The sequence below is a fragment of the Lactuca serriola genome, chromosome 4 (genome assembly GCF_051521515.1).
Source record: "Lactuca serriola cultivar US96UC23 chromosome 4, Lser_US96UC23_V15, whole genome shotgun sequence".
NCBI classification, from domain to species: Eukaryota; Viridiplantae; Streptophyta; class Magnoliopsida; order Asterales; family Asteraceae; genus Lactuca; species Lactuca serriola.
This window is the reverse complement of record NC_136411.1, coordinates 213,714,966-213,742,496: the sequence shown is the minus strand read 5'-3', so window position 1 is coordinate 213,742,496 and position 27,531 is coordinate 213,714,966. Positions and strand designations below refer to the sequence as shown.

Sequence of the window (27,531 nt, the reverse complement as noted above, 5' to 3'; positions counted from 1 at the left end):
CTCTGCATTTTCTGCAGGTGGGACGTGACACACTCTCTGTCCTTCATTTTGGTAGTGATCATCGCAACGATGATCTCGTACCTTTCCTGCCTCGCGCTTTGATGGTACCTATCCATCAAATCTTGATGCATCTCATAAGGGTAGTAGTCCTCGTAGGACTTTCGTAGCATCTCATTCGTGAGCCTCGAAAGCAACGATTTCTTCAGGAGTAGCAGTGTTGGCATTTACCTCTTTCAGCTCCTTATCGAGAACATACTCCTTGTCCTCATAGCGGTTGACCATGCGAATGTTGCAGATCCAATCATTGAAATTGGTCCCATCAAAAATCACCCTCCCACACAAGTTCATGAGTGAAAATGAGCCGGAAGGGGTCGATCCTGAAGCGTTGTTGTTGTTTGAAGTAGACATCTGAAATAGAAAAGAGACAAAGTTTTATTAGATAAGAATCCCCAATTAAGCACCCAGAATGAGAGATTAGGGCTAGGATCCAACAACATTATTTACAATTTAGAAGAGGGATGTCATAATCCAAACTGCAAATAATTTGAAGGTAAGTGAATGACGATTCACTAATTTCCACCTTGAAAAACAAAAAAGAAATTAACTATTAAATGTATTGAAACTCCTAGATCTTTTGAGATTCATTGAACTTTTCAATGACATGTTTAAATCTCGATATGACCTTCAAGTTTTTGACTGGGATAACGAGGATCACAAACAAGGTGTGAACAACCATGCAAATATACTTTGTACCCTCGATATCATTTACAACCTAATTAATGTGCCAGTTAACCACACACATTCCATTGATCTATGATAAACATCGAGCTACCCTTTGCCATCATTGCTAGTCCATATTAGTGTGTCAGTTATCCACGCACGCTCCACTAACGACTTGGCAGGGTACAAAGTGTAATTTCATGGAATAGCATCATTTCACATTTTTCCTAAAGTAACTAAGATTGAGAATTTTATAAAAAAACATTGAGTTACTTTATTAATCATTGTACTTTTAATGAGGAATTAGATGTCATATCCTACCCGTTCGGCTAACGACCCTCCACCAATCAAGGAAGTGGTGGGTGAGAGTGGACCCCGATTAAACTGTCATTTTATAGGCAGCAACCTTATACCCCCCCCCCCTCTTATAGATTAGCTTCATGAATGAGGCTTACTAATGTTAAGACTAGCTTAATCTTATACACACACACACACACACACACGCACACACACACACACATATATATATATATATATATATATATATATATATATATATATATATATATATCTTATTAATCTTATAATATTATAATAGTATAAGGGTTGAATTTTAAACTTGTAAAATTCTAGGGTTTAGAATTTAAATATTTCAAAATTAAACTTTTTAATCAAAATTTTGAATTCCAAAACTTGAGGGCAAGTTTTGAAACTTTTCGAAACTAACAAGATCAAATTACAAATAATTTAATTAAACAATTAATTAGTGATTATCTAAATTTGACCTAATCCAATTACATGGCAAGATAATGCAATCAAATAATTCAAATAATTAGATATTATCATATAAGGCAATAATTATCTAATTAAATTGCAATTATCTTTTATTTTGATAAGGATAATCATATCTATTTAATAAAAATCGGATTTTATTAATCAAAAACGTTTTCGGTAACTATCCGAATCAAAAGTAGGCCAAAATCCCAAAATTCTGCTCCCAAACACTCCGACTTGCCAAGTCACTAATTGGACTCGTCGAGTTCATCTGGTGACTCGACGAGTTCAGCTGACAGAGGGTAGAATTTTTGAGTTTGCAAGCAATGAATGATCAAACAACGCATCAAATATAATAGAAAATAGCCTAGGCTCTGATACCCCTAATGGGTTTTGAGGATTACATCAATCCTATGGTGCACATGCAAACCCTAATGCTTTGGATCTAGGTTTCTCTAATTGTACATGCAAATCATCCAAAGCTTGTAAACCCTAAATCTATCATACAAAAATCAAAATTAATAACTAATACAAGTTTATAAGATTACCTTTCAATTTAAGCTTGAAGATTATTGACTTAGAGAGCTTAATATCACAAATGTAATACCTCTAATCGATCACAAACACCAAGGAAATTGGAAGAATGTAAGAGAGAGAGGAGGGAGGTGATTTTCAGTTCTAGAAATCCTTCTAGGGTTATGTGTAGCCGAAAATATGATGCCTAGGGTCCCTTTATATAGGTGAGGAGTTAGGGTTTCAGTCAAACACTTATCCGGTTGCTTAGGCTCTAAGCAGCCCATAAGATCCTTCTGGAATCTCTTCCTTGGACGAATTCTTATGGTCTTATCCACAAGAATTATTCCACCCTATCTTTAGGGTTTCCTTAGCCTACTTTGCAACTATCCAATAATTACAGTATTTGTCCCCCAGGTTTAATCAATATCTTTTGATCACAAAATTAATTCCTAATTAATTATTGACCAATATTATTTAACCAACATTATTTCTCCTTTAATATATTATTCATATAATATATTAATAAACCACATTTATCCTTTTTCTCTATAATTCATCCAGTCAAGTTACTTTGGTGAAGGCAACCTAAAAGGATCATGCTACAACCGGGTCAAGTACATACCAAATATAGTTATGGGCTTAGACACCTAGTCCAACATAAATAAATTAGGGTTTTAGCTTTTGGACCTTTTCTAACCATGGAAAGTCATATGGTGGAAACTTTATGACTTAATTCGATGTTTTGACACTAGATTAGATTTTGGACATTTTAGTCTAAACCATAAAGTCCTAAAATAAGAAAATGGTCACCAAGGGGTATGTTGCGCGTACATACGCGTATGCTCAACGTAATGCATGTTTTCCCTGATATCATGATGTGTGGATTGTATGTTAGGAATCATTGTGTAGTATTCAGGGCATACAAGTCCTGTACGTGGGGTGTACTCATGAAACCCTCTTTTGGGCCTTTTTGGCCTCGAGTCTTTTGGGAGTTGGTCCATGAGTTTTTCGATTACATATGGGAAGGGTAAAATTTCCTTTTACCCGGGGTTTTGGATAAATAAACTAGATTCCTAGTTATGTTTTATGGACCAATTATTAATTGGGGTTTTATTTTATTGGTTAATGTAGGGATTCTCCGATTCAACAACCCAAGCATCTGTTTGACTGACAGCAAATTGAGGTGAGTTTGCTCACCATACTCTAGGAAACTAGGGATTGTATGTTCTTGTAGTCTTTGTGACTCCTGCTATATGTGTTGTATGCATGTGTGCCTGTTTGCTATATGTATGTGAGGTGAAATACACCTGGGGTGAAATTGACCCTATACAACTTAGTGCTAACATATGATTTGAAATAGACTCGGGGGGTGAAATAGACCCGACACAGCCTTGAGCTGACATATATGTATGGTATGCGGTATTTTTGGGAACTCGCTAAGCTTTTTGCTTTCCATTTATGTTTAAAATATTTTCAGGTACTTCCGGTTTGAGATGGAAGGGTCTGGCTTGATCGCAATGCATCCAACCATGTTTTCACACTTTATGCTTTTGAAATTGTACCCTGATAACTATTTTTACTCTGATATACTTTTGCATGATTAAAATGACTAAATGGTGTTTATGGTTGAATTAAATATGGAATTTTTACCTTAAGATTTTTGGGACGTTGCATGTGCACTATTGTTGATGTTATATTGATACTAAGCGGTCAATTGTGATTTTTTGGTATTTTGGACAGTTACATATGTAATGTTTTAATATTTCTTACTCAATTTAGTAATTTTTTAAAAAAAACATATTAGTCGACCCGGGCTAGAGACTGTCAAGTATTTCACAAGCCCGAGCTCGAGCTTAAAATCAAGGATTGGTTCGAGTTCAATCCGAGCTTCGAGCTTGAGTATATATATATATATATATATATATATATATATATATATATATATATATATATATATATATATATATATATATATATATATATATATATATATATATATATATATATATATATCCTCTAATAAAAGAGTAGTTTTTTATTCCACGTGCACTTTCTCATACACTTGAACACTCGAAATTTTATGGATTTATTTATTTATTTAATATTCCACTTATCATTTCGTAATTAATCAAATAATAGTAATAAATAGTAAGTTTAATTAATTTTTCCATTCCATTAATAATTCCGTAATTTAAAGAAAATATATATATTGTCTTACCTTTTTTTGCTGATATCACGTCTTCATCACTTCCATAAAATCAATGTCCTCTTAATTTTTGGTAATCACAATCTTTCAAGAATCTCGTCAATCATTTCTCCTCTTAAACGTCAAATTAAATTCAAATATCAAACGAAAATCCCCTAAATCTCAACATATATCTCTTTAAATCCACCATTTCACATCCATCACCGCAACTATCCCACGTTAACCTTATGAAAAAAAAAAAACCTAAAATCTTTATAATAACAAAGTTGAAAGGTATGATGTGATGAACCGATGCTCTTATTCACTCTTGCACGCGGCATGTTTTGATTTTAGGGTTTTCTATTTCTTGGATAACAAGAACATGTAATAATTCCTCTCTTATTTTCCTCTGTTTTATTATTTTTTGTTGCACCCTGTCTGAATCGTTTCCTAATTTGGGGTTGTGACCCGAAGATCGGTTATCATAAGGCTTCGGGCCTATGAGAAAGAGACGTTTAGACCCATTTGGATGTAGGAAATGTAAGTTAGATGATCCAGAAGTCTGATTTATGATTTGGAGCCCAAGAGTGCAACCATAAATTGGTAGATTAGATTTGAATTTTGGATTTCAGTACAGCAAGTTTTCAGGCAAGGAAGAGTTGATAGAAGTGTAGAGCTTCTCGTTACCTTTCACTAGATATAAGGATTAGGGATGAGCATCGGAACCGGGTACCCGCTTTTGGAATCTGAACCGTCTCGAAAATGCCGGTTTTAATTGGAACCGCCTTCAGCGGTGGATCCGGTTCTCATTTTTTTGGAACCGCTACCCGCTGGGTACCCGCCGGAACTGGTTTATATATATATATATATATATATATATATATATATATATATATATATATATATATATATAATTCCATAGAAATATATGTGTTACTTAGACCAAATTAGAATATATTGGCCTAATTTTGTCCGTCTTTGGTCCGAATTGATTTGATTTAGATCGAACTAAATTGCGATTTTATCGAAAAAAAAGTTAACAAAATTAATGTAACCGGGTTACCCGCTCCCGGAACCGGAACCGCCGATTCCGAGACTAGTTCCAAACATTTAAGAACTGCCTAAATTGGTTTCGGTTCCGGTTCAAACTTTCTAGGAACCGCCAGTTCCAGTTCTCAAAAAATGAGGCGGCTACCCGCCTATGCTCATCCATAATTAGGATCTTGGAAATCAGACTTAGAACGAAGAAGATATGGCATTCGGAAGTTCGAAGGTTTAAAGGTTAAGCCTAGTATGTTGGGCGTACTTGGGAAGTGCGTTGGGCGTACTAAGAATGGAAGTCACAGATGCCTCATGGAGTATGTTGGGCATACCAAGAGTACGATGGGCATATTCCAGTCATATCCAAACTTGAATTAAGGGTCTTGGACCCTATTTAAGTACCTTAACTCAACAGCAAACCCTCTTATCTTCAGCCTTCATCCCATTAAACCCTAGAAACGAAACCCTAGCCTCCATTGGTATGGTTCTTAATATTTTGGAATGTTTCCATGGATTTTGGTACTCATTGGAAGAAGGAGTTTCTTGGAGAAGTGTGGGATTGCTTGGAGCTTGCGGATCCACACTCTTAGGGCTGCAAACGAGCCAAGTCGAGCTCGACCTTGACCAGGCTCGGGCTCGGCTCGTTTAAATATTTATAGTCTCGAGCTTGATGTCGACTCGGTTCGAGCCTTGTGGTACAAAGTTCGATATCAGCTCGTTAAGAAATGTATGGGCTCAGATTGGGTTTGAGCTCGACTTGTATACGGCTAATTTTCTAAAATGGTATTTATTAAATTATTATTTATTTTAATATATAGAAATAAAAATAATTTTTTTTATTATATATATATATATATATATATATATATATATATATATATATATATATATATATGTAGGCTCGTTTAGGCTCGGGAGCCTAAACGAGCCAAGTAACAGAGGCTCGAGCTCGAGCTCGTTTAATAAACAAGCCTAATATTAAGATCAAGCTCGGCTCGGGCTCGTTTAAAATCGATCACGAGTCGAGCTTTTAACGATTCGATCTCAAGTAGCTCATGAGTAGCTTGGCTCGTTTGTACCCCTACACACTCTAATTATCTTGATCTACCTTCTGGAGGTAAAAAGCTTCAAACTTTATGGCTCTTTAGTATAGATCTAGCTTTGGGTGGTGGTTTTCCATGTTTTGGTCCCAAGGTTGTTGATCTTGTGAGTAGGAACTACTTCAGGACCTTTGAGCCTCATATTTGGTCCTTGTTCAGTTATTAAGCCATAAAAATGTCATCTTGATGGTTTTTATGGATACATGTATGATTTGGTGTTCTTAATATGTTAGAAAACAAGGATTTGGTCCCATTAAGTCCTGCAAAAGAGTAAAGTTGCCAACTTTACATGTTAAGACATCATTTAGGGTCAAGATAAGTGTTTGGATGCTTTTTTCTAAACCATTAAGAGCTTATTATGGACTATTGGACCTTTGATGAGTACAATGGGTGTACGTAGGAGAGTACGCTCAGCGTAATACAGGTTTCATGCATTAGCAACTTGTACCTTGTGCTTCGGAGGTGTGTACTCCCCAGTATGTCAATTTAGGGCCTTTTAAGGTTCGGGCCTCGTTGGATTATTGGACTTCTGACTTTAGGTCATAGATAGACTAAGGGCTTTCTTGGAATTAGATCCATGATGATTTTTGGGCCCAATTAGGAAGATGGGTCATATTGGACCTTGGGATGTCATTTAGGGAATTGGGCTTTTAGAAAAAAAAATAGGTTGGGCCTTTGTTTTGGGCCAAGTAAGAAAAGGGTAAAATAGCCTTTTACCCTTTAGGAAGTTGAATTATAGAGTGGGCCATGGATTTTGGGTTATCTAGTTAATTATTAATTAAGGTTGTAGTTATTGTTAGTTGGTGCGAGGTTATCTGTTTCAGTGACCTGAGCAAGTATTTGGCTATCATCGGATGGAGGTGAGTCTCCACACTATACCTATGGGTTGAAGGCACCAATGCCGGCCCACTAGGTTATGTTATGTTATTTGTCTTTGTGACTTTTTCATGGTATGTTGGGCTAGGCGTATTAGTAGGTTGGGATAGGCCCATGGATCAGGAAGGGCTAGGCCCATTGTATGTTATGTAGAGTGCTAGCTGTCTTTATGACTTTTGCATTGTATGATCGTGTTGGATTAGTGTCTAAGTCCATAACTATTTTGGTATGTACTTGACCCGATAGTGCATGGTCCTTTTGGGTTGCCTTCACCAAATCAACTTTATAGGATGAATAATGGTGAGAAAGGATTAAATATGATTTATTAATATATTATGAGGATAATATATTAAAGGAGAAATCATATTGCTTAATTAATATTAGTCAAGAATTAATTAGTAATTAGTTTTGTGACTAAATGACATTAATTAAACTTAAGGGAGTAGAACTGTCAATTGTATGATAGTTGAATATTGAGCTAATGGACACCATATTAAAGGGGTGGACGAATTCTATGGGGAAACCCATTAGAAATCGTCCTAGGCGTTTAAGGAAGGAGCTCATGGGTTGCTTAGGGCCTAAGCATCCAAATTTGGGTTTCCTTGTTAGATAACCCTAATAGCCTCACTATTTAAAGGACCCTATAGCCCCAAAAACGTGGTGAACTAATTGGTTAGGGTTTCCACACGTTTTTGGGCAGCCTCTTTCTCTTCTCCTCCTCATCCTCTTGCTCTTGGTGTTTGTGAACCATTAGAGGAGTGACATTTGTGACTCTAAGCTTTCTAACGTTAATACAAGAAGGATTTGAGATTGTTATTGCTACATAACAATCAAGGTAATAACTTAAACCCATTCTTATGTTAATATGATTACTTGTATGCTAGATCTAGGGTTTAAAGTCTTGGATGAATTGCATGTACAATAGAGAAACCTAGATCCAAGCATTAGGGTTTGTATGAGCACATAGGATGTTCTTATGGCCAAAACCCATCAGTGGTATCAAAGCCTTGATTGGTTTCTATTGTATTGATGCATATTTGATCGAAATCAGCTCTGAAAATGGATTTTTTAAGCTTCTGAGTGTTTGACTCGCCGAGTCAGCTGTACTCAACGAGTCCAGGTCCAGACTCGACGAGTCAAAGGGTCTGACAGCTCAGGTTCGCGATTTTCTTCATGTTTTGGCTTTGGATAATTACCATAAACATGTTTTTGTTATAAAATCCGAATTTTATCAATATTTGGTGATTATCCTTACCTAAATAGAAGATAATTGTCAAATTTTAGATAATCACTTGTTTTGTTAAATAAAGTTTGATTATTTTTAATTTAGATTTGAATTATCTTGTATGAAAAGTTCAATTTTCCCCTTTAGGTTTTATAGTTTAAATTTGAACTTAAAAGTTTTGTTTTGAAATTTAAATAGTTGAAACCCTAATGTTTTGAAAAGGTTTCAAAACTTGCCCTCAAGTTTTGGAATTTAAATTTTGATTAAAAGTTTAATTTTGATGTATATTTAAATTCTAAACCCTAATGTTTTTGAAATGTTTCAAAACTTGCCCTCAAGTTTTGGGATTTAAAAGTTGATTAAAAGGTTTAATTTAGGAATGTTAAATTCTAAAACCCTAGTATTGTTTTGAAAAGTTCAAATCACACCCTTATGGTTTTATTAATTAATTAAGGTGTATAATTAAAAGAGGTTTAATAAATCCATAAAGTTTTGGTTTACAATTTAATTAAATTAAAAGTATTTTTTAAATTTGACCACCTAGTATTTTAAAAGTGTAAAATACACTCTATACTATATATAACATTAAAAGTTTAACATTATATATATATATATATATATATATATATATATATATATATATATATATATATGTATGTATGTATGAGTAAAAGTCAGCCTTACCGTTAGTAGGCCTCATTCACGAAGTTGGTCTATAAAGGGTGTTTAAGGAAATTGTCTATAAAATGGCGATTGAATGGGTATCCACTCTTACCCACCGCACTCTTGACTAGTGGAGGGTCATTAGCCGAACGGGTAGGATAGGACAGAAACCTTCCATTATAAGTATAATGAAGTACAAAAGTAACTAAATGTTTTAAAAATTCCCAATCTTAGTTACTTTAGGCAAAAGTGAATTGATGCAATTCCATGAAATTACACTTTGTGCCCTTGCGAAGACGTTAGTGGAGCGTGTGTCGTTTACCGGCATACTAAATGGTTCTAAGCAAAGGTGGCAAAGGGTGATTCAATGTTTGTCATAGTTCGGTGGAGCGTGTGTGGTTTACCGGCACATCGAATAGGTGACTGTAACATGTGGGGGCACCATGTAGATTTGCATGGTTATTCACACCCACTTTGTGATCCTCGTCATCCCAGTCACAAACTAGAGGGGCATATCAAGATTTAAACATGCCATTGAAAAGTTCAATGAATCTCAAAGGATCTAGGAGTTTTCATAGATTTAAAACTTAAATTTCTTTTTCGTTTTTCGTTGGTGGAAATTAGTGAATCGTCATTCACTTACCTTCAAATATTCTGCAACTAGATTACGGCATCCCTTTTCTAGGTTGTAGCGTATTGTGTTGGGTCCTATCCTTAATATCTCATTTGGGTGACTTATTAAGGACTCAATCAATCAACTAACTTGAATTTATTTTTCTCCCGTTTTGTAGATGTCAAAGTTCGACAACTATGGTCTTCCTAAATCCCGTGGAACAAGCATTCCACACGAAGATGATATTCCACGATTCGATCGAGGAACAAGAAATCATGCTTCACTTCCTCCTCCTCCTCCTCCAATTATTCTCCCTAACCCACAAGATCGAAGAATTGAAAGGTTCAATGTCACTAAAGCCCTATTGGAAATGAAACATGAAGATGGTAAACCCGTGTGTGCCAACGTTCTAGGAATGAAATCACACATCGATAGGTTGATTATGTTGAGTGCGTCATTCCCTGATGAGTTGGCTATAGGCTGGGTTCTACAGTCACTCCCTGATTCATATAATGAGTTCAAAAGAAAGTATTATATGATGGATCATGACGCAAACCTCATTGACCTAACTTACATGCTCATTGCTGCTGAATTAGAAATGATTTGGCAAAGCAATGGAGCATATTTGTTGGGAAAGTCAACCAACCATGCTTCCGAGGACGTTCTAGAAGAACCGACCTGCGTTTGCTGCCAAGAGAAAGGGCGTTGGATACAAGTCTGCCCTAAGAGCCTGAAGAGTCCAGAAGATGGGAGAGTCAAAGAGTACGGTTGTGCTTCAAGTAAAATCCACTATCTAACTCCATTAAGTTCCTATTCGTTGATTCTTAATATATGATGTGATAAGATTGCATTTGAATGTTTTGCAGGATCAGTGAAAAAAGAGAAAGCTTGATGGAAAAGCAAGATAAATCTAATCACGAAGAAATGGATCTCGATCGCATGGATTTGAAGATTAGATTTTGAGCTTAGAAAGTTATGATAGAATTGTTAGGAATATTTGATTACATAGTTTTTCAGTTGATTTTGCATTGTAAGGACAAATGTTTTCCGCTGCTTTTATGAGTAAAATAAATTTTTGAAATGACTTATTTATTTATTTATTTCCTTGCAATGAAATCATTATGAAAATTGATGTTTGCATATTTCTACAACGAATGGATAAGATTCTTAATTATGTTAATAGTGGAAATGTCAAGAATTTACCAAATAGGGAGAGTTTCTCATCGCCCAAGTTTCAATTGGACAGAAACTTGGAATCATGCAACTTGGTTGCACGATGAATGAGAAATTTCATATTTGGAAATTAGACTAATTCGTTGACAAAGTGTCAAGTGAAAGACTATTAGATCGAGTACACAAAAGTTGTGTGTTGATCAAGTCCACCACAAGGGTAACAAAGATATTCGTCATGATTTACTAAAGGATTAGTAAATATGATTATGCTTATAAGATTAAGTGTAATTCTGAATTGATTGAAAAGGTTTAAATCAATAGCAGAACGAATAAGAAGAATCAAGTAGGCAGAAAGATAAAAGTTTCTCTATTCTAAGAAGAAGGGAGAGTACCTTTTATGCTTTATGATATGACTTAATGATTAAGAACCATATCTCAATTGATCCTCTAAATAAATCTTAGTACAAGTGTATGTATAAGAAGAGGAATCAAGAATTGAAGAAATGGTTAAATCAAGAAGTCAATCATACTTCATTCCAAAACAAGTCTTAGAGTTAAGATTGTGACATTAAGTGACAAGTCTTAGGAAGGTTTATAACATTCATCAACTGTAGAATTTGGAAAAATGCTTTTCTATTCTCACACATTTGAAATTGGAAAGTTGTGATGTCCTGGATAAGACAAAGACCAACTAGGACCAATTTTATGAAATGATAAAGGCTACACTAACTCTTGAATATTTATTTGTCAAGAAATGTTTATTGACAAGAGAATCTTATATGTCAAGGAGTCAGTGGGAGTCTTAATGGTCTTGAAAGGTTTCAAGAACAAATCAAGAATAAACCGTATCGATCATCACTAGCACACGATTAGAGGTTTACAACCTATCGTGTTGACATTACCTTGTTTCTGTGTCGTTCCAATTGAGTTAATTATACATGTGAGCCCTATGAGTTCTCATTTTAATGCATAAAAGGCAAGGACCTTGATCAATTGAAAGTACATTGATAGGAAAGGGTGAGCTGCTAACTACTTGGAAGACATGGTGGGCAGTTGTGTTACCATAAGGCAAGAAATCAAGATTAAGAAAGTTCGGTCCGTATGAGTTTGAATTTGTCGTAAACTCTGGTTTTGACAAATTCACATGGATAGGAACACATACACCATTAAAATCTAAGTGTCATAAGATTACCTCCTTCATGAAAATGACTGTGAGGAAATGCTTCCACTAAGAAAGATTTGAAGAAGATAGTAATTATGAAAATTGTATTCTCGAATTCGATTATGGTTACGGTATCCCTTTCCATGATTCGAATTATGAGATTTGGCAATTAGTTTGAATTGTTTAAGACACACATATGAGCTATCTAAGGCAAAGGTGTATAAGTTTAATAAGCATTGATAAAAGATTATCAAAGCATTGGGTATTAGAAATATGAACTTAATAAATTCAATTGGTATTGTTTTTCTGGAAGTTAAGCTGGTTTCTAAATACATGTCAAAGCTAGTGGGAGCATAAGAGTTATGCTTATATGATAATAATCATCATGATAGTGGGAGCATAAAAGTTGCGCTTGTATGATTATTATGGCAAGTATTGCAAGTTAGCAATATTAATTATAGAAAACAAGAGTTATACTTTGCAAAGTCGTAAGGGTTGAAAAGTTGTTTTACTATAATTAAGGGAGAGAATATTATGCTTCATTTCAAATCTAAAGGCTTAGGTTGTGGAATGTTAATAAATTTAGTCAAATATACCTAGTGCGTTCTCAAATTTCGATTATGATTATGGCATCCCTCTTCATAAATCAAATTATGAGAATGTGACACATAAAATATTATGGCAAAAGATTGATAAAGTATCGAATCTTTATGTAAGACATTATGCATCGTGTCGCATACGCTTCGGGTATAGGATCGATGGAAAATGCTATAATATTTGACCATTCTAAAATTTTCCAAATGTCTAGTGCATTTAGAGGGAAAAGGACAAGAATCGGTTTTGACTAAGATAATTAGACAACTATCAAAGGACAATCCAAAGTTCGTCGAGGGTTGGTCGCTTGAGAGTAGTTAGAAGCATGATATTGGATGGACCATATCGACATTATTATGAATAGATAAGATTCTATTGAGAATGAGTTGTCATATGGTAAGTATGGAAAGGTTTCCATATTGGGAATTGAATATTGAGAATCAATGTCTAGATTAGAAATTTTATGCAAAATGATGTTCAAAGGAATGTACTTTGAGTGAGAGACATCACATCTATGGAATTGTCTTGTAACAATTTCCGATAGAGGACTTTGTAATTTCATTTGCAATAGTCATTGTGACTTTAGTGCAGTGACATTACAAAAGGATCATTGCATAAAATGTTAGAATCTAACATATTCCATAAGTGGCAAGAATTTGATATTCTTTCACTTATGAAAATGGATTAGGAATTGTGAAATGAGCATGATTGGAAATGTGTTCATTTGATCTATTTCACAAAGTAAGAACCGTAGGTAAACATTGTGTGCATGCTAAGAGCATGGCACCTAAGTGTTTGGCCAAGCCGGGACTAATTTGATGTGTTCAAATTGTAGTCTGTTGTCAGTCGTCATAAATCTGAATTCGGGAAACAGCACATAGACAGAGAGAATGATTTAGATCCGTGTCTCAGTCTATACGATATCTAGAATGGAGGAATATATGATCCCTTATCTTAAGGACACGCGTATCTGATAAGATCAGAGTTGACAGCGGCTTCAGAAAGCTACGATTGCAGATCAGGATCTAAAGTCATACGCAGAATAGTTATTAGACTTATCCAAGTGGGAGACTGTTGGATTAGTGTCTAAGTCCATAACTATTTTGGTATGTACTTGACCCGATGGTGTATGGTCCTTTTGGGTTGCCTTCACCAAAGCAACTTGATAGGATGAATAATGGAGAGAAAGGATTAAATATGATTTATTAATATATTATGAGGATAATATATTAAAGGAGAAATCATATTGTTTAATTAATATTAGTCAAGAATTAATTAGTAATTAGTTTTGTGACTAAATGAGATTAATTAAACTTAAGGGACTAGAACTGTCAATTATATGATAGTTGAATATTGAGCTAATGGGCTCCATATTAAAGGGGTGGACGAATTCTATGGGGAAACCCATTAGAAATCGTCCTAGGCCTTTAAGGAAGGAGCCCATGGGTTGCTTAGGGCCTAAGCATCCAAATTAGGGTTTCCTTGTTAGATAACCCTAATAGCTTCACTATTTAAAGGACCCTATAGCCCCAAAAACGTGATGAACTAATTGGTTAGGGTTTCCACACGCTTTTGGGCAGCCTCCTTCTCTTCTCCTCCTCATCCTCTTGCTCTTGGTGTTTGTGAACCATTAGAGGAGTGACATTTGTGACTCTAAGCTTTCTAAAGTCAATACAAGAAGGATTTGAGATTGTTATTGCTACATAACAATAAAGGTAATAACTTAAACCCATTCTTATGTTAATATGATTACTTGTATGCTAGAACTAGGGTTTAAAGTCTTGGATGAATTGTATGTACAATAGAGAAACCTAGATCCAAGCATTAGGGTTTGTATGAGCACATAGGATGTTCTTATGGCCAAAACCCAGCAGATCGGGCTAGGCCCATTGGTTTGGCAGGGCTAGGCTCATTATAGTGGGTTAGGCCAATGTGTGGGTTGGGCCTAATGTGAGGGCTAGACCCAATGGTATGTATGGTATGCGGTATTTTGGGGAAACTCACTAAGCTTTGCGCTTACGTTTTTATGGTTATGGTTTCAGATACTTCCGGTTCGAAAGGGAAGGATCCTACTTGATCGCAACGCATCCATCCATGTTTCCGCAACATGATGATTTTGGGATTGTAGTCTGGTGACTGTTTAATTATGAAATACTTTTGAATGTTTAAATAAAATATAATTGGTGTTTCGGTTGAATTAAAAACGAAATTTTTACCTATTAATTTTTGGGATGTTTCAGTTTTTTCCTTAAATCGTCTTTTCTAATGTGCTAATCGATTTTTACTGTCTCCGATGACTAGGATTTGTTGTCAAAAACCATTCATATACCATTACCAAGTATTACACAAAGGCATGTTGTTGTTACAACACGGGGAGTGATTAAACAAGTAGCAATCAGTAAATTGGGTATGTATCGATTGATTTTATTTGTTTTTGGAAAGATCCATCACTTTTAGTAAGCATCAACATGCCATCAGACTAGCAAAGTGCTCAAGTTGATCATAATTTTATTATTTTTTTAATATTTTGTAGTTGTTTTGTAGTCTTTTTCAATTAATGTATCAGTTGATCTAACTTTAATTTAATCTAATTTCAATGTTGGAATGGAAGTTGGAGGTTGAAATCAACATGTTTTCAATGGAATGATCATATAATCCTTCTTTGGGATACCCATAATTTCTCTAGTAATCTTCTTCTTGATTCTTCCATGACCTACATTTTTTATCCTTTCTGATCTTAATTGTACGTAAGGACTAATTGTTTGGTATATGTTTTTATAGGTATTTGATTCATCAAAAAATTTGTTTCAGGTTAAAAGGTCTATCTGATGTTGCAAAACAACTCTTTATACGAGTTCGTAAAACTGTTTTGTAATGCTTGGTGCTTGAAAAATTCAAAATTAGGTAATCATTTAGAATTACTTCATGGTTTGTGTAACCGAAGGTTCAAGAAGCTACACATGGAAGTGTTTTTAAGATTGTTTCATAGGCAGTTAGGTTTAATGGGCATCGATCTGAGCTTCACAAAAATATACAATAAAAAACCTATACATGATCTATCAAAAAACTATATATGATCCGATACAAACCTTCTTTTTCTTCTAATTTTTTGGATTTTCTCTTCATGTCTTCAAACTTGCACATGTCGTTGTTTATTCAACCCATGTTCTTTTATGTTTTTATTAAGAAACACATTTTGTTGATTGTTTGTACGATCCAAAGTATAAAGTCAAGTCGGAGACTAGAGATTAGTTACAAAATATAGTTTGGAACTATAATTTTAGTTTGAAGTCTTAACTAGAATTTCAAATTGGATATTGTCTTCAAATATAATTTCACTTGAATCAAGTGTTTGAGCTAGAATCCCAAATTGATAACTTTAAAACTCAAACCGAAGGGGCTATTTATTAAAAACGGGGATGCAAGGCCACCAAGATTGGTAATATGGCAATAAATAGTTAAAATTATATTAATCATCTATGACAATTTCATAATTTAATGAACAATTATAGGCTCATTTAGACTAAATTTTATAATTCTTGAGTTGATTTTAGCTGATTGAATGATATGTTGTATCTCGGTTAGTGATTTTTATGTTAAGATAATCCCATGACAGAGTTTTAGTGATCAAGACCAAATTATTTTATGATTATGTAATCTTGATTTTTGGTTTTATTCACGTTGAATAATCCTATTCCAATTTTTTTAATATTTGAATGTTTGTTTTTAATTATCATTATAAGGGATTAAGATATATGTTTGACTAAAATTTATTGAAGTGTTTTGCTTTTCTTAGCTCCCGGTGTAGTTTTTTGGTTGTGTTTCTTTCATTTCTTTGTTTTTGGTGCTTCTTATGTTCTAATTAGTTTTGTTTATGTGATATTGTTCGGCCTAAATTTGGTATATGCCTCATTGTTCCGGATAGCACTTAATTGGGAAAAAGAAATGAACTAAAACTATTTTTTTCCTGCTATTTCAGATGGCGTGTATGATCTATATTATTTTCTTATAAACCAAGAATCAAACCCCTAGGCCTATCAAGAACCTGAAGAGGACCCACTAGCTATACATTCAGTCAAAGTTCAACCGTGTTAGGTTAAACTCCTATATATGAATCCTTGCCTAGAAGATATAAAGTGAAAAGAAATCATCTTATGAACATCCAAGTATGACTATAGTAGAGGTAGATAAGTTGTTGTAGTTTAGATTAGATATTGATTATGAAGTTTATTTGACTAGAATTTATTAAAGTTGTTATTGTCATTCTTGTGCTTTTGATATTTGTGTCGTTAGTTTATTCTTGAATGAAGTTAACTTAATGAAAAGGGAATAAGTTTCAGTTTCAAATTACGTTGCTATTTGGGACTTGATGATTAAACACTTGGACTATGAATTATTAGAACATTAAGGAATCAATTCTTTAACAACTTGAAGCAATCGTATTGTAATTACATTGTGATGTTGGACATAGTTACTAACCAGGAAGTAACAAATAATTGAGGAAATGTGGTTATGGAATTTAATGATAGAAAATATTGAAAAATAGTTTACATATTAATTTGAATCAATCGTTGTAACTTGCAGATAAATAATCTATAAATTATTAAATGTATGAAAATCATTGGTTAATAATTATGACTGTTAATTTGCTAACTGTGGTTTTCATAAGTTATATATATATATATATATATATATATATATATATATATATATATATATATATATATATATATATATATATATATATATATATATATATCATATCATACTATACTTATAAAGAAACATTTTTCCTTTCACAACATCAATTCAAAACTCCAAACTTTTCATATTTCCCTATAATATATTTTCTAACGTAAATATGTTATTAATTATTAATATTATCATAAATGTAAGACTTCTTGATTTATCAATAACTTTAATATAATGTTAAATACATAACCTAAATTAATATATCAAATAAACTTAAAAATATAGGGTAAAATTTAAAACCTAAAGTAAATCATACTATAGTGGTGATCACTTTGTATCAAATTAACATTTCAAAATATAATCAGGTTAGATTCAACTTATATAGGCTTAAGCCTTAGGGTGGCTTACCATTAAAAAAAATAAACTTGTAAAATATAATTTTCATCATTAATATTTCATACATTATGTTTTATTCTAGCTAAATAATATACAATATGTTACATGTTTAAAACGTTTCAAAATAATATTTTGTATATTATATTTTATTCTAGTTAGTAGCTATAGCTTGTTAATCTTTAGAGTTAGATAAGGATGTAATATTTATAGTTTCCAGTGAAATAAGGATGTAATATTTATATTTGTGTTTTTTTTTTGTCTTGTGTTTTTACATTTATGTTTTTATCATGATTTTTTTAATAACCAAAATGAATGATATACATGTTCATTTTATTTATTTATTTATTTGTAAATGAATGAATAAAAAACAAAAATATTGCCACTAAAGTAATTATATTCTAGATTAGCCTATTTTATATAAAATAAAAAAAAATTAAAAAATTAACTTTTATGTCTTTCCTTTTCGTTATTAAAAAAATCATGATAAAAACATAAAAGTAAAAAAAAAATTAAAAAAAAAAATAAAAAGAACTAAGAGGGAAAAAAACACAAATATAAATAATACATCTTTATTTCACTGGTTTAGGAAACAACACATGATGAAAATGAAAAACAAAATCAACATTTAATCAATTGATCTAACTCTAATTAAAGATTAACAAGCTATAGCTACTAGCTAACTAGAATAAAATATAACGTAGGAAATATTATTTTGAAACGTTTTAAACATGTAACATATCATACATTATTTAACTAGAATAAAATATAATCTACGAAATATTAATGATGAAAAGTATATTTTACAAGTTTATTTTTTTAACAGTAAGCCACCCTAAGGTTGAAGCCTATATAAGTCGAATCTAACCCGACTATATTTTGAAATGTTAATTTGATACAAAGTGATCACCACTAAATCATGCTTAATAGAATATTTCAGGCGTATATATGAGCTACAAGGCAAAGATCATTCCGCTTTTGCATGGTTATTCCTTCCATCGCCTCAAAGTCTAAGTCTTCCTTCCTCATCCCATCAGGCAAAGCCCAATTAAACAAGTAAACAAGATTCGCAAGCAATAACTCCACTGTGACAACACCCATCGAGATTCCAGGACAAATTCTTCGACCAGCTCCAAATGGAATGAACTCAAAATTATTCCCTCTAAAATCAATATCACTACCCAAAAACCTTTCTGGTAAGAACTCCTCTGGGTTCTCCCAAGCGTCTGGGTCCCTTCCAATGGCAAATGCATTCACGTAAACTACGGTTTTTTTCTTGATTTTGTAGCCATGTAAACTGACATCTTTCTGACTTTCTCGAGGTACTAAAAGAGGAGCCGGAGGATATAACCTCAAGGTCTCTTTTACAACTGCCTTCAAATATGTGAGCTTTGAAAGATCATCCTCATCAACTCTACCTTTCTTTCCAACTACATTTCTCACTTCTTCTTGTGTTTTCTTCATTACATTGGGGTTGTTCACTAATAACGTCATTGCCCAAATCACTGTAGCGGCACTAGTATCTGTCCCAGCTGCCAAGATATCCTAACACGAGAACAACAACAACAACAATATAAGACGTTAGAACAAAGAAAGCAGAGAGTGAAAGGTTAATCTGCTATAAATAAAGATCCTAAACAATACCTTAGTTAAACGCAAAGGCATAACAAGTTTAAATATACATGAAAAATTAAATCACATTGATGAAGTAGACTACGTTTCATTATTTTCATGTGAGTGGTGATTGTTGGAATTATGGTTATCCTTCTACTATTAAGTAGACCCACTCTACCCCTGCTATCACATGCAATAATTTACATATCCTCTATAAAGTATATTAGAAAACATATTACTGAATCCATACCACTCACTTGCTCTTGGGGCAGGTTGTCATATACTTTTAGATAACAGTTTATCAGTTATAAATTAAGTTTTAAATTACCACAAAATGATATATATATATATATATATATATATATATATATATATATATATATATATATATATATATATATATATATATATATATATATATATATATATATATATATATATATATATATATATATAAACACACACACACACGACAAATTAAATTACTTCATTGAATTTAGTTCATCAATATACACTACAAGAATAACTATCTATGGGACGGCACCTATCCCGACAACAGATGTCATCCCTAGAAGCAATGCTATACCAATGAAATGTCGTTGGCAGAGCTTTTGACAACTGTGACCAATTTAGTTTTATCGGAAACGTTATGCAAACGACATGTTGTCGGCACAACTTCGGCGGGAAACGAAAACTTTACGCGGTCTTCTGAAATTCTATGTCAACGACATGTTGTTGGTATATGTCACGATAAATGTAATTTACATTTATTTTTATTCCATGGTGTAGAAAGAAGAAACGATGCCATTTTAGGAGATATACCCTGACGACATGTCGTCGCCTTGCCACGCTGGCGATCCGTGTGAAAAGGCTATCTCGATGACTTGTTGGTACAACCCTCTATTTTTATTTTATTTTTATTTCAGTAGTTAGTATGTTTGATGCCTTCGTGGCTCAGACAGGATTTATGTGTTATTTGTTCCGGGCCACGACCCGATGCCGTATGCAGTATATGTGTTTATGCTAGTTGATAGGTGCTTATGCTATGTTATGTTCAGTAAGTTCCGGACTTCGGTCCGATGCAGTTAGTCCAGACTTTGGTCCGATGCAGGGGACAATGTCCCAGTCAGTTTTCCGGACTTCGGTCCGATGCAGGGGGCAAGGCCCCAGTTAGTCCGGACTTCGGTCCGATGCAGGGGACAAGGTCACAGTCAGTTTCCGGACTTCGGTCCGATGTAGGGGGCAAGGCCCCAGTTAGTCCGAACCTCGGTCCGATGCAGTGGGCAAGGCCTAGTATGTGCTTTATATGTTGTATGGTATGTGGTAGTTTGGTGGAGCTCACTAAGCTTCGTGCTTACGTTTTTCAGTTTTGGTTTCAGGTACTCAGTTTTCAAAAGAGGAGCTTGGAGAGGTTGCAGTGCACACACCATAGTCAGTTAGCCTGGGGAATGTTTTACTCTGATAATGAGATTATGGTTTGAATTTAATACTCGAAAATTATGTTATGACTTATGATACGTTTTTATAAATATGGTTTTAGTAATGTTTTAAAAGAAATTTTTAGTCGTGATTTTTAGGTCGTTACAATGATACTAAGTGGAAATTCAATCGTTTTGATATTTTCATTATGTACCAGTTTGGTTTTGTTTTGATAAAGTTATGTTTGTTCAAGGGTTACACCAAAACGGGGGAGCATTGTTGGTGATTTTAGTGTCATCATGTCATTTTATGTAATTGGAACTAATATGTCAGCTAAGGGGCTTCATAATTCATACTCTAATATATGTACGAGTTTGTACGAAGTGCATGCATTTATAAGATCGAATTAGAAGTTTGTTCGACGACAATTCGAGGGTACGGGGGCAGCGCCCCTAAGTTTGGGGTTTCCAAAAAGGATACGCCCCTTTGGCAAGGTCTAGGGGAAACGCCCATAGAGGGGTCCAAGGGGAAGAGCCCATGGCTTGCATATGGGAACATAATGGAAAAATCAAATTCTTGAGGGATTATGGTAAAACTGACGAAATTCGTCAATTTTGAAAACCCTTGATTTCCTCATTAAATTACTGATTTTCTGACTTGCTTCCAAAGAAACCAATGACGGCCAACCCTAAGAGGTAAACCCTAAATCTCATTTATTATATAAACGAATCTTCTCTTTGAGAAGAGACACACAAGTATTAGCTCTCTATTCTTCAGACGAACATAGAATCATTCTAGCAATTTGGCTTACGATTTTTGTGTCTAGATTCATAAGTGTTCTCTTAGATTATCCTAGGTTGAATTTCTTGCAACCCATATGGTAAAAATATCAGTTCAAAAAGTGTTCACACGATCCAAGGTGTAAAACTGACGAAATTCGAATTCTAGCTTGCATATAGGAACATAGTGGAAAAATCGAATTCTTGAGGGCGATTATGGTAAAACTGAAGAAATTTGTCAGTTTTGGAAACTCTTGATTTTCTCATTAAATTCCGTATTTTCTGACTTGCTTCCAAAGCAACTCATGACAGCCAACCCTAAGAGGCAAACTCAAAATCTCGTTTATTATATAAACGATTATTCTCTATGAAAAGAGACACACAACTATTAGCTCTCTATTTTTCAGATGAACATAGAGTCATTCTAGCAATTCAGTTTACAATTTCTGTGTCTAGATTCATAAATGTCTTCTTGGATTATCCTAAACTGAATTTCTTCCAACCTATATATAAGGTAGAAATCTCAGTTCAAAAAGTGTTTATACGATCCAAGGGGTATCCAAATCTCCAACGTAAACCTAATTCCTCCAAAATATGATAAGACATATGAAAATCAAAGTTGATGCTTAATAGAAATCTTGTGAACGAATGAGCTCTTATTCAACTAATAAAATGAGCAAGTAATGATTACCACGAGCACGCCTTTAATTAATGTGATCGTAAGTGAAACTTTCTTAAGTCGGAGTAGAATGTCAACTATATCCTCTTCTTCATCATTAGACTTTCGGTTTTGAGGGTCGAGCTGTTCACCAATGAGTTCTTCGTAGAATGAAGACAAAATTGCAAAAATGGTCTTTGTGGTATGCATTTTTTTGGGGTTTCAGTCCAAACCTCGACTTTTTTGGATTCATGGTCCTTTTGGCCTAGTTTGTATGTAGAAATGGTCCTCCGACTTAACTTTCGTTAATTTTTTGTTGTTAACCCCCTATCAACCAAACCCACAAAATGAAGACCATGCCTCGAAATGGTCCTCGACTGAAACCCCAAAAAAATGGTCCTCCGAACTTTCGTTAATTTTTTGTTGTTAATTTTTTCCTTTTGTATGTGGAAATATATAGAAATGGTCCTCGACTGAAACCCCAAAAAAATGCATACTACAGGGACCATTTTTGCAATTTTGTCTAGAATGAATCAAAGACTTTTGAAGCATTTCTCTTCCCGATCCATATTTCCCATGAGCCTATCAACCAAACCCACAAAAGGAAGACCAGGCCAAAGATCTGAAACAATGAATTCTGACGTTATATATCCCTTGAAGTTCATTAAGTAGTCGAAGAACCTCTTTTGTTTCATGTTCATCCTGATAACTCTTCCAAGGCCTACTCTCGTCACTAAAGTAACGTCCACATGCTTCATAGTTTCGCTCAAGTTTACGGTATTAAACGAAAAAGCTAGCGCATGTATCTTCTTCATGGTACGTGAGACCTCGTCTCACGAATATACCCAAAAGATTCTACTTTTTTAGGGCTCAACAAATGGAACATATAAATCTTTCTCATATCTCTCCGATTATCGTTGTAGTGGGAAATGGTTACATCAAGGTAATTGTAAGTTAATTTTTTTGGCCCAACAAATGATGGCCTATTGCAAAAATATATATATTGGGTTTTCCGGACTTCTTTCGCTACACTCACGGAAGAATCAACGATAGCCGGAATGAAACTGAATTGAAGAAATATGATTGGGCAGTAGGATTTCGAGAGTTGCCATAGGAAAGTATGGAGGCTCGAATAATTGATCTGGTGCAAGTTTCCGATGAAAGGTAGTCCATGAGGGCATGGTGGACATGAACAAGATCTGTTTTTGAAGATTTTTGAAAGAGAATAGAGGAGAGATTGGAGAGGAACACACACAAGAAGAAATAGAAACAACAGTGCCATTTTTTAGATTCTATGAACCTCCAGTAGTAGTTTTGGTTGTATTGACTAGATACACGGAAGATAAAAAAAACAGTGCGTTAGACTTGGATGCATCATAAACACAACAATAAATTTACAGTCGCGTGCATAATGGCGGCTTCCAGAATTGTCATGTAAATCCAATAAGGGTTCTATTCAAGTGGAAAAAAATAGTCTCAATTTGTCTTCCACACAATCAGAGGATATTATGTCGGCTCATTTAGTACGATTTTTAAAAATAATTTGAAACTTTTTGTCTATATAAGTAAAGAGGTTTAAAAGAATTATATTTTCTTTATTATTCTAATTTATTAATTTATTATTAATATATGATCAAAGCAGTTGTGTTATTTTAAAAAGAATTATTATTGCAAAATTTTATAAATAATTTTAATTGAATTTTATTAAAGATGATTTTGTTTTGGTTTATCATAGATAAAATGATAAGTAGAAAATAATGACATTACTTTTTGGGGAATTTTAGTGGAGAAAGTTATTACGCTATTTGAAATATCATTTAATAACTATTTTTATTTTTTCCAAATCATTAAAATTGATTATTTTATAAATTAGACGGTAGTTACTTACAAAGTTACAAATAATCATCCATAAATTGTTTTTGGTTGCTTATGTTTAGGGTGTAAACGAGCCAAGCTGAGCCCGAGTTTGACAGACTCCGCCTGGGCTCTTTTAAGTTATAAGGGCTTGAGTTTGAGCTCAGTTCGATTCGATCTTTATTGGACGGAGATCAGCTCGAACTCGTAAAAATTATGTAGGCTCAGGAACAAGATTAGCTCGTTTTTGTCTAATGAGGCTAAATAACTTGGTTCAAGCTCGTTAAGAAGCTCGTTTATTAATACCTTAAATCCTTAATTCCTCAAATAAGTTTTTATTTTAACATATAAAAATAATAATAATTCATATTATATATAAACTCATTTAAGCTCGTGAGCTCACTGATTAAAGCACGGCTCGAACTCGTTCAAGAAACGAGCCTCACTTTTAGGCTTGAGCTTGGCTCAAGTTCGTTTAATTCGATCTCGAGTCAAGCTTTTAAAGAGTCGATCTCGAACATAAGGTGACAAGCTTTTTGTGACAAATAATATATATATATATATATATATATATATATATATATATATATATATATATATATATATATATATACAGAGAGAGAGAGAGAGAGAGAGAGAGAGAGACGACAGTTCCATTGAGATTCTAGAAAAAATAGATATCTTAAGATTCAACATCAACCATATATTTTTCATTATCATTTTAACGCTCCAGCTTACCGGTGGGCAGGATAATGCCTAATTATAAATTGTTATATGGCAGAAGATCTAATCATATATGATTATACATTTTTATACATATATGTCTAATCATAAATGATTATGCACATAAGTATGTTGTCAAATTTATTAATCATATATGATTATGGTGGTTGGTGACAGAGGAGGTGGTGGTGACAAAGGTGACAGTGGTACAGATGACGGATGTGGTATTAATGGGGTCGATTAGTGGCTAAGGTTGCAGTGGTGGTTGGGAAGGCGGCGGGGAAAAAGGAATGGGTAGTATTGCATAATCATTTATGATAACAACTCTCTCACCGTGGCAGTATGCTGGAGCGTTAGAGCGGCACATGAGAAAATATATGACTGAGGTTGAATCTCATGATCTCAAACTTTTTTTTTTGAATTTCAATAGAGCCTCTCTCTCTCTCTCTCTCTCTCTCTCTCTATATATATATATATATATATATATATATATATATATATATATATATATATATATATATATATATATAAACCCTAAAAAACCCTAAAAATCATAAAAATGCAGAAAAAAATACTTAGAGATTACAAAACTTTTTTTATAAAAAATTACAGGTTTTTTAATAAATTCGCTGAAAAAAAAAATTAAAAAATCAACTTTTTTTTTAAAAAAAAAATCAGCGAATTTATTTAAAAACTGCGATTTTTTCATAAAAAAATTTAAAAAAAAAAAAAGTTTTGTGATCTCTAAGTATTTTTTTTTATGCATTTTTATGATTTTTAGGGTTTTTTGTTTTCTATAAAACCTATATATATATATATATATATATATATATATATATATATATATATATATATATATATATCTCAAAATTGTTACATCATTATTTTATTCTTTATATAACTCTTTCAAAAATAAATTATGTTGTATTAAGCTAACATATATTTAAGAATTAAAAATATTTGGTTTTCTCATTAAAGACTTCAATGATATTTTAATTTCATATCTATTGAAGACTAAATAAAATCTCACAATGATAGAGTTTAATTTATTTAATATGTATCAAATAGACATATCATTTTGCTCAACTTTTCTATTAGATTATGCGCATATATATATGCTCTCAGTAGCGGAGTTACTTGGGGCGGTGGGGTACTATGGTATCCCAATGAATTATGTTATATATATAAAAAAAATTATTTATATATATGTTTTTTGTTATTGTATCACCCAAATAAAACGATTGTACCATGTTTTTTTTAATTTAAGGGATAACTACATAAAATATATCTTGATCATGTTTGTACCTTAATATCAAAATTTTTAGTTTCGCCACTAGAAGCTCTAACAAATTATCAAATATACTTTATCTGAATTTTGATTGGATTAATTAATATTTTTAGAAAAACATACAAACATGATTAAATTTTGTCAAACATGTGTTATGATAGGTTACCATGGGACATATGAAAATCAAAGTTGATGTTTAATAGAAATCTTGCGAATGAAACGAGCTCTTATGCAATTGATAAAATGAGCAAGTAATGATTACCACGAGCATGCCTTTAATGTGATCGTAAGTGAAACTGAATTCTTTATCTTTCTTAAGTCGGAGTAGAATGTCAACTATATCCTCTTCTTCATCATTAGACTTTCGGTTTTGAGGGTCGAGGTGTTCACCAATGAGTTCTTCGTAAAATGAATCAAGACTTTTGAAGCATTTCTCTACCCGATCCATTTTTCCCATGAGCCTATCAACCAAACCCACAAAAGGAAGACCAGGCCAAAGATCTGAAACAAAGAATTCTGCCATTATCGATTGAAGTTCATTAAGTAGTCGAAGAACCTCTTTTCTTTCATGTTCATCCTGATAACTCTTCCCAAAGCCTACTCTCGTCACTATAGTAACGGCCACATGCTTCATAGTTTCGCTCAAGTTTACGGTATTAAACGAAAGAGCTACCTCATGTATCTTATTCATGGTACATGAGACCTCGTCTTCACGAATATACCTAAAAGATTGTACTTTTTTAGGGGTCAACAAATGGAACATATAAATCTTTCTCATATCTCTCCAATAATCGTTGTAGGGGGAAAAGGTTACATCAAGGTAATTGTACGTTAATTTTTTTGGCCCAACAAATGATGGCCTATTGCAAAAGATGATATCTTGGGTTTTCAGGACTTCTTTCGCTACACTCACAGAAGAAACCACGATAGCTGGAATGAAACCGAATTGAAGAGATATGATTGGGCCGTAGGATTTAGAGAGTTGCCATAAGAAAGTATGGAGGCTCGAATAATTGATCTGGTGGAAGTTTCCGATGAAAGGTAGTCCATGAGGGCCTGGTGGACATGAACAAGATCTGTTTTTGAAGATTTTTGAAAGAGAGTAGAGGAGAGATAGGAGAGGAACACACACAAGAAGAAATAGAAAAAACAGTGCCATTTTTTAGATTCTAAAACCTCCGGTAGTAGTTTTGGTTATATTGACTACATACACGTAAGATAAAACACGTGCGTTGGATTTGGATGCATGATAGCCACACAATAAAATTACAATTGCGTGCACAATGGCAGCCTCATAATTGGTATCCAATAAGGGTTCTATTAAAGTGAAAAAAAACACAACCTAATTTGTCTTCCATCACAATCTGAGGATATTATGTAGGCTCATTTAGTATATTTTTTAGAAATCATTTGAGATTTTTTATTTATATAACTAAAGAGGTTTAAAAGAATAATATTTCTATTATTAC

The 27,531-nt window shown here is 33.4% G+C and overlaps 1 protein-coding gene and 1 pseudogene across 1 annotated transcript; both read right to left on the bottom strand.

Moving 5' to 3' along the window:
* Positions 1–18,416: 18,416 nt before the first annotated feature.
* On the bottom strand, positions 18,417–27,222 carry LOC145103251 (6,7,8-trihydroxycoumarin synthase-like). Its single transcript, XM_079040811.1, has 2 exons — positions 26,325–27,222; positions 18,417–19,272 (listed from the first exon to the last, which is right to left on the bottom strand). The coding sequence occupies exons 1-2, from the start codon at positions 27,219–27,221 to the stop codon at positions 18,664–18,666; spliced, it is 1,506 nt and encodes a 501-aa protein (XP_078896937.1). The 5' UTR covers position 27,222; the 3' UTR covers positions 18,417–18,663.
* LOC145103252 (6,7,8-trihydroxycoumarin synthase-like) lies at positions 22,418–23,718 on the bottom strand (annotated as a pseudogene).
* Positions 27,223–27,531: the final 309 nt, after the last annotated feature.